At 40.3% G+C, this 8,817-nt stretch overlaps 1 protein-coding gene across 1 annotated transcript; it reads right to left on the bottom strand.

Moving 5' to 3' along the window:
- nexmifb (neurite extension and migration factor b) lies at positions 1 to 7,058 on the bottom strand. Its single transcript, XM_052149660.1, has one exon. The coding sequence runs from the start codon at positions 7,056 to 7,058 to the stop codon at positions 3,396 to 3,398; it is 3,663 nt and encodes a 1,220-aa protein (XP_052005620.1). The 3' UTR covers positions 1 to 3,395.
- Between the last annotated feature and the right edge of the window lie 1,759 nt (positions 7,059 to 8,817).

Raw genomic sequence — 8,817 nt, 5'->3', positions numbered from 1 at the left:
TCAAAATCTCATTTTAATTTGTATAGGTACTCCATAAACATTATTACAAAATTCAGCAAGTTACCAATATTACATTTCACCATACAGGCTTGATCACAAATATTTAAAACCTTTGCAACAAATACAACATAAAATTATACAAGAATAATTTACAAGAAAATCTATAAAACAGCAAATAGTTCACAATGTTTTTTTTTAAGTTCGTTTTTTTTAACTATGTGTTTTCCACAATAACACAAACACTCTCACAACAAGATCATTTTCCTCTTACAAAACTTGCAACAAAATGTAGATTTGTTTTCTTTTTTGTGTTCCTTAATATTTTGGTTTTTAAAACCAAAACCTTGTAATTGTACATCCTTTTCACTGCCTACAGAGGCACAAAAAGGGTTTCTCTCTCTCTCTCTCTCTCACACACACACACTAATACTTCACAGCACTTTCTAATAAAAATATACACTTACAAAATATCTTACAAATTGGCACAGAGAAAAATATACAATATTTTTGTCATGTCAAGAGATAATTAAGAATCCCTCTGTTATCAACTCTAGACAATATTTATAAAGCTCAGTGTGTTCTCCAACAAAAAGGCAAAAACAATTCCAATTAATGACAATGTTGTGAATACATCAAACAGAACCACATATTGTACATTCATAAAGAGAGGGAACAGGGTTTTCACTTCTAGTATTCCTTGTTTCATGATTTGTGGGCGAATAAAATTACCCTCTTAGCACCAGTAGGAGGCAGCGTAACAGTGGCACATAGTAAAAAACGTTTAGTACATTCAGTTGACAACAGGCAGAAATGAGACAAGGCAGACAAGGCGGGCATACAGCCCATGTGCAGTTCCACATCAGCATCATTCTGGTCTTAAACATGGCGGCAGAGGGGGCTGAGTTGAAAGGTGAAAGCTATAGGTAAGGCATTACTTTACCTGAGATATTCTCTTAGAACAACTCATTGGAAATCAGATGTGTCATCTATGAAACTGTGGTAAATGCCAAAGCATTCAATGCTTTCTAAAGCACTGATTTGGTTTGAAATGTTTTATACAGCAATAAAGTGAGGTGACATTTTGTGGAAACCTAAACTTGTAGGGGTAATGTTCTAATGATGTGCCCCCCCAAAAAACATAGCATGTTCACCTAAGATCACACAGGTTGATATCAGGGCTGGACTGGTAATCTGGCATACCAGGCATTTTTCCAGTGGGCCGATCAGGGGCGGACTGGCCATCGGGAGAACCGAGGGGTCTGGTGGGTTGGCTGAATGGGCCGCGATAAGCTAAAATGAGCCGTCGAGTTATGCAGAACAGACCACAAAAATGGCGCCGTGATATGCAGAAAAGGACAGAAAATGTTGGGCCAGTTGCTATGTAAAATCCCGGGCCGATTTCTCTTCCCAGTCCAGCCCTGGTTGAAACTACTCAAAACATGTTTCCGACCCACAGTGCGGTTCAAAAGTATATTTGGTGTCTATATATATATCTCCCCCTTTTAGCAAAACCCATGATAACCGTGTTATCCCATCATGATTTAAGAATGTCCCAAACCCATGGAGAAAATCTGTAAATCTGACCTATACCGCCCCCCCAACTCATGCCATTGATGAGTCAAAGTTGTGTTGGTCTGAGTCGCTCAAAACAAACAGAACAATTTTTATAGCGCCCCAAAGACACAGTGTTTAGTTTTCAAGAAACGTAACCTACGAATCACCGACTTATAGTTGTCTCTGCATATTAGGCAGGGACAGACGAAAACATTTACACACTTCCGCTTTAACATGGTCAATGTCACAAATTAGCTTACATTTGCCTAATGACCTAGAAAGAGTGAAGAAATGTATATATATATCTCATTCATTTTATGTAATAATGTTGCTTTGTTCAAATTATTTTTAGAAATCCTAAATCATTATCTTTTCTTTTACAGATATAAAACCGATTTTAAATCAGTTTTTCAAAGTGGACTTACACTTTTGAATCCCACAATGCTTCATTTATGGTAAAATGGCTGAAAACTGTTTAAATGTGGGAAACAGGAAAGTAAAAAAATGTAAAATAAAAAAAAAATACAATGTTTATTTTTTTACCATCAAAAGTACCCTTTCAACTTGTTCACAAAACAAAAGTACACAATGTTCTATTAACGTTATCAATGTTGTCTTCCATGTTTAGAAGAGTCTATCTCTGCATCTCTCTTTCATTCTAAGCAGAAGTGGTGCTGAGGTACATTGAATTTGGCAAGTAAGGTGACACAAGAAAGTTCAGAGTCTCGTAGTTTTGGTTGAGTGGTTGTACCACTATCAGCTGCAGGTGCTCTTCAAACGATAGGGTCCGGAAAGAAAAGAAAACAGAACGCTAAACAAAGAGAAATGTCAGCGCTTGTTAAGACTTAAAAGAGAACAGCCAGCATTGATCAGGCTAGTAAATGAAACAGCAAGTATGCATACAGATAATAAATGTGCACAGAGTTCCCATTTGGCACACTAATAGAATCCATGTTTTGCTTTAAACGGTGCATTTCTGTACAGTGACACTGAATAATAATAACAATAATAATAATAATCTGTTTTTAATAATATACTGTTGTAATCTATAATATATATCATTATAATTATTATTATTATTTAATTTAAAGTAAAAAAAAAAAAGACTTTCCAAGGATTTCCATGGCATAGAAATGTCCCTCAAAGACAATTTCCAGTACAACTCCTTTAAAAGCATAGTAGATAGAGAGAAACAGTGTTAATCTGATATGTTTTCAATACATAATGGTCTCATTGTGTGCTATTGATATTTTGGGTACTACCAATTATGTTGATTATACTAGACAAGGGGCTGAGCATTTCCCACTTAAAAAAAGACAAGCTAGTAAAAGGGTAAAAAGAGAGGAGAGGGCATCTGTTTCTGCATACATAATCAAATGAGGAGCTTGCTTCACACAAATACTTTTTAATAAGCTACATGTTTGAAGAAATATAATTACATAAGGGTAGCAAAATTCACTTGAGAAAATAACAAACAAAAAAAAGGTCCAAAAAAGAGACTTTGCACTTATTAAAATTGTTCCTTTTCTTCAGACAAAAATGAATCAACAATTGCAAGGAAGAAAAACAAACAAAAACAAGAATCCAGAAGAAAAAAACGCAGCCATGATTACTGAAAATCTCAATCAAGCCTTGCACAATTAATCAATAGGTAGTTTGCAAGTACATTAAGTTACTCATGCAAGATATCAAAATCTTCGTCGGAGGCAAAAAGAAGGTGGGGATACTAAAGGATAACATAATTCCATGCATCTCTGGTCTCAAGTCAGTGTAGGTATGTCAGGAACTGAGGAGGAAATGGGAAAAGTGAGGAACGTGCATCAGCAGCTAGATATAAAATATTACCTCAGTTTCTCAAAAGAAGCCATTAATGATATATCCTTATTTGGGTCTCGTTCAGGTTGCGTGGCCTTTAGATTGTCAATCCGAGGGAATTTTGCACTTGTTTTGTGGCGGTACATCTTTTTGTGTGCGGGCCCATTGATACCAGGAACGGCAAGGTTAGGCTTGTCGAACATGTTGGATCCGAGAGCCAACTGGGGAAAAAAGGGAAGGGGGGTGTTGAACTTTGCCTGATTCTTGCCACGTTTTGTCCCACCTTTTCTGACCTTTGATCCCCCAGACACCCCACTGGCTTTCTTTTTAGATTCGGATGAGGTTCCTGCTAGGATTTTGAGAGTTTTTAACTTCAGGCTGTTTGCCTCTGAGGGCAGGCACATATTTGCAGCTGGACCCCAAACTGGCTCTATAGAGGCCATCATAAATCGCTGCACCTCGGCCATCCCTGAAACAATGTTTGATAAGATGTTGGATGGCTCTTCAAACTCTCGTTGCTCATCGTGGACTTGACATCCAGTCCATTCTTCAGAGCCGCTGTCTTTTAGCAGCTGCGTTGCGCCCACAGCCTGGCCTTTACCACCCTTTTCATCCAATAAGGCCTTCAACTTTTTAGATGCTCGTGAAGTCTGACGTGGAACTTTGCCCTTCTCTGCTTTAGGAGCTCTTGGGGCTTTGCTTTTTTTTGTATATTGCCCTGCAGTCTGTTTGTTGCTATTTTTCTTCTTTGACTTGGCCCTCTTTGCATCAAAGTCAGCTTGATTTGCCTCTTTCTTGTCTAGGCTTAAGTTGTCTTCGCCATTAAAAACGTGCAATTGGTACTCATGACCATCCACCGAATATCCAGCCAAATCATGCTGCTCTATCATGTTGCAGCCCCAATTGACATCTTTGGTGCATGACATTTTAGCCCCTTTCTGGAGGTTATTGTCTTTTACAGTGATCTTCATCTCACGGGACATAACCTGAGGGGATAAATTGGGTGTCTCTGGAGGAGAAAGCTCAGACAATGAAGTGTGTCTGAATTTATCTGGAGTGAAGTTGGAGATATCCAGCAAGTCTGTGGACTCCCTCAGGGGTGTGATTGCATCAAGACTCTGCTGAATCACCAGTTTGGGGCTGCAGTGGGCCAGAAAGTTCTCGTTCACATCTTCCTCGCCATCTTTCTCACTGGTCTTAAGACTCAGAGAACTGTAATTGCTAGAAGTAGCTGACAGTGAGCCGATTGAGTCGAAACTGATGAGCCTTCCATTGTCGGTGTGTAGTGTGGCTCTTTGAAACTGTGGCTGCCCCTGACAAGCTTGATACTCAGCATCAGGAGGCAATGGCTGCTCGGGCAAGTAATTCTTTTCATAAAGCATTCTGTTGCTCTCTAGACTCAGCTGGTTGTAGCTAGACACTGTGAGACCCTCGGACAATGGCATGGCCATTTCGTCGGTGAAGCTGGTGGGTTGAATCACAGTTTCTGCAATATCTGCTGCGACAAACTGCTGATTGGGACCAAGTTGGTGGTGCCACATCTGAGCAAGATTAGGACAATTCTGTGGTGACTGTTGGAGCTCAGATTCTGATGGTGGAGAAAGTACACAGCTTTGTGCTAGCTGAATTGAGGCAAATTGCCTCTTTTCCAAAGAAACATCTAGTTGAGTATGAGTTACTAACCCTAACTGCTGAGGTAAAAACAAGATTCCAGTGCTACCTCCAGAAGAATCCGAAGCATCTAATAACGTTTGTAGGTAGCCTCCAGGGATAAGGGGGACACTTGTGGCCACATTCCCAGATGATGCTCCTTTGTTGGGGGAGCAGGTGGCAGACACAAAAGCGAATTTTTCAGCGGTATTAGATGTTTGACTCTCACACAAATTGGGACTGTGTGCAGCTGCACTGACTTTTTTGTCTTCAGCACCTCCTACAGTGCCCGTGTTTTTCTGCAGTGTGCAAACTTCTGTCAGGTCTCTCATGCTCTCGCTATTCTCTGCAAGGTCTCTCATTTTCTTGCTTCTAAGTCTGGCTTCGCTTCTGAATTTCTTAATTCTGAATATTTTATTTCCTATTCTCCTTTCCTCCCTTTCTTGGGATCTGCTCTTCAGGGCACCAGTGTGTATGATGTCATTTGTGTCTAATGTGCTGGCACAGCTGGTGGCTATTGTTAATGGCCTCCTTATGGAGGCAGTCTTATCTGTAGAAGCAACCTCCTGCCTGAGATCAGAGGCAAAGAGGCCTTGTGTGTAGGGTGATTGCTCCACAGTTTGAATTCTCTGAATCCTAAGCCTGTTTGCTAGCTTGTATTTCTGTTTGGGGGGACTGGAACTAAAGGTGCGATGGTGGGAATTGTGTTTATCTCCTGCTGCCAGCTTAAGCTGTTTCTCTTTTTCTCTCTCTTTCTCCTGCCAGAAATCTTTCAGAGGAGAAAGCTTCTCATATTTGTTGATTGTGTCCTCATTTAAGATTACAGTCTCATTGGCTGAATCAATTTTGCCAAGCTTTACGGCCATGCATTTCTCTCCTTTGAACCTGTTGATGATAATATATTTGATTATTACAGGTGGATCCTTGCGAGAGCATTTTCGTCTCTTTTTAGGGCGCCAGTCAACATCCACTTCTTGCTTTAGACCAGTAGGTGGCTTCTCTTGCTTCTCCATGTTTTTTTCACCCTCAATGGAGTCAACGTAATACAAGTAGTCATCACTGTACCTAACTTTTCTCTTGGCCCGCAATCCATAGCTCAGATGGTTGGAGCAGCTTGCGTTCTTTTGTGAGAATGTGTTTTTAGGCCTGTTGTTTTGGAAAGTGTCAAATGAGGAAATGGTGGAGGAGCTGTCATCGCTATACTCCCCAGAGTCATCAGCCGAGTTGCTTGAATCGATGAAGAAGTTAATTTTACGGTTGTAATCAGGTGTCTGCTCTATGGAGCTGTCACTACCATCACCTTTGCAGTCATTTTGACTAAGCTCCTCTGGTTTTGGTGGTAGCTGGTCCCCAACTTGTTTTATCACACCATTTTCTTTCTTTGTGCAGTTCACCATGACACTTGGGAAAAAGTTGAACTGCGTCTCCTCTTGTAGGACATTGGTTTTTTCCCTCATATTGTCCTGGAAGGACTCGTAGCGGATCTTAAGCGAGCAAACGTCGCTGCTCAGGGTGGAATCGTCGTCATCATCAAACATGTAATTGTCCACATCATCCTCTGAGAAGAGGTTTGCGGATAGCTCATTCTTAGAGCAGAGATCCAGCAATTCCATCTTACTCTCACTGATGAAGGACTCAAAGTAGCCCCAGTCCTGATTCGGATTGTTGAGCAAGCCGTCCTCTCCATTGCACTTGTCTAATAACAAGCCCTCAAACAGGTTTTTGGAGGCTGGATCATCCAAGTCTGCTTTCTCTGTGTCCTTCTTCTCCACCAATTGGCTTTTGGGGACAGGAAAGCTCAAAAGCTGATCCGAGAGGAGCTGGTCTCCATAACCTGTCTCACTTGTGCTCATGCACTGCATGTTGATATCGGAGATCGGGCAGCCGCTGTAGTCCCTGTTCATGTCAGCTATTTTAAGGTTAATACTGGGCTCTACATTTGACCCATCCTTGGTCTCAATGAAGCAGCCAGGACAGGTGCGGCTCTGCTGAATCAGACAGTCCTGTGTCAGCCCAGGGATACTTGCAGGCTCTATCATAGTTAAACAGGGTTGGATGCGCACTTCTCTGAAAGGCCTAAGGTGGCTCACGCCCTTGGCAGTACAGGGTGTGAGGGATATTGTGTGGTTTCAGAACTCATCAGTAACGTGGTCCGGTCCTCTCACCAGGTTCTGTGTTGACAGTGGCCGTGGGACGTGTTAGTCCGTTAAGGCCAATGTAATGCTGTGGCAGTATGAATCGCCTCTCTGTACGCTCACTTTGCAGCCTTGGAGGGCATGTGTAAGGCAGCATACGAATTTGGATAATTCTTCAGATCATGTGATCCTAAACAAAGAGTGACAAGCACATATTAATACTGTTGAAAATAACTAATACTACAATAATACATTACATATACAATAGAACTACTTTAAAAGACAGCATTAAATAGCATTTGCAATGCATTTAAAGGAATGTTCAGGGTTTAATTCAAGTTAAGCTCAATAGACAGCATTTTTGGCATAATGTTAATAACCACAATAAATCATTTTGACTCTTCCCTCGTTACAGTAATGCACTTACAACGGAAGTGATTGTGGCCAGTTCATAAATGATAAAATGCACACCATATCAAAAGTATAGCAACAAGATGTAAACATTATGCATGTTAACTCTTTCCCCGCCAAACACGGAATTTTCCGGGTTTTATGAAAAAACGCTTCCCCGCCAAACACGGAATTTTCCGGGTATCCGTGTTTTAGGTGGTATATGGTAAGGAAGACCTGCATGCATGTTTTGAAAGAGTACGCAACTCTTTGATCAAAGAAACAGACTGCGATCGTCTCAAACGTGAAGTGGAACACCATACTAATACTAAAGCACTTGTTTGATAAAAATGCCTTTTTCTCAGCTTTTTGTCCAAAATGTTGTTTTTGACAAAACCTACCTCTGTTCAAGTGGCAATAAAAAAAGAAAAAATGAATATAAAATAAAATCTTTTTTTTTTTGCCTAAAAGCAGAGGCTCAGATCTTTATTTTGATATATAGGATCTTCATATATTCATGGAAGAAAATATTCTGCGGGCCATTAAAATTTAGCGAAAATCGTCAAAAACCCTGGCGGTGGCTGGCAACTTTTTTTAAAAACGCTGGCGGGGAAAGAGTTAACATGGTTTTAGCGTTATAGAATTACTTACTAATAGTGCTGTTAGACGATTAAATTGTTTTTGCAGCTATTTGTGATTAATCACAGATTTTGAAAGTGCTGAAATTTGACACTGTACTTTTTTTTGGTCAAAAATATGTATTTCCATCTTTTGTAGAAAGCAAACAATATGTAGCAATATAATGCTTTATTAACATTTTCAAACAAAGCCTTCCAAAATATAAACAGAAATGCACTAAAGTAGCAGCAATTCAAGTCACATCAAACGTTTCCCAAAGTCTAAGAGGTAGTTTGACTAATTGAAAGAACTAGTCCCCACATAGGTTGTATATTCATTGCAATGGGCATTACATCTCTTAAACTCTCATTATACACACTATTAATCTGCCAGTAGACTGTGGCAATCCACTTTGTTACAGCAATTGTGAAGATGCACTCATGAATCGCATCAGGGCGGCAAAACCAGTGTTGCGCGCCGCTTTGAACTCACCATGCGCCTTACATAGGCTGAAAAATACTTAATTTCTGTCACAAGTCCCATCTGGGCTTGTTATGTACATTAAATAGTGCTAAGAGCCCCTTTCTCCATAATTTTATCACTGACAGATTTTATTTAACGAGATAACAACCTCTGCGGCTCTATCACTGGAGAG

This window comes from Xyrauchen texanus, chromosome 19, assembly GCF_025860055.1.
Source record: "Xyrauchen texanus isolate HMW12.3.18 chromosome 19, RBS_HiC_50CHRs, whole genome shotgun sequence".
Lineage (NCBI taxonomy): Eukaryota > Metazoa > Chordata > Actinopteri > Cypriniformes > Catostomidae > Xyrauchen > Xyrauchen texanus.
Note: the sequence above shows the minus strand (reverse complement) of the source record. Positions and strands in the feature narration are given on the sequence as shown.

Coding starts and splice junctions, on each gene's coding strand:
- nexmifb (XM_052149660.1), bottom strand. CDS start 7,058: ATGATAGAGCCTGCAAGTATCCCTGGGCTGACACAGGACTGTCTGATT.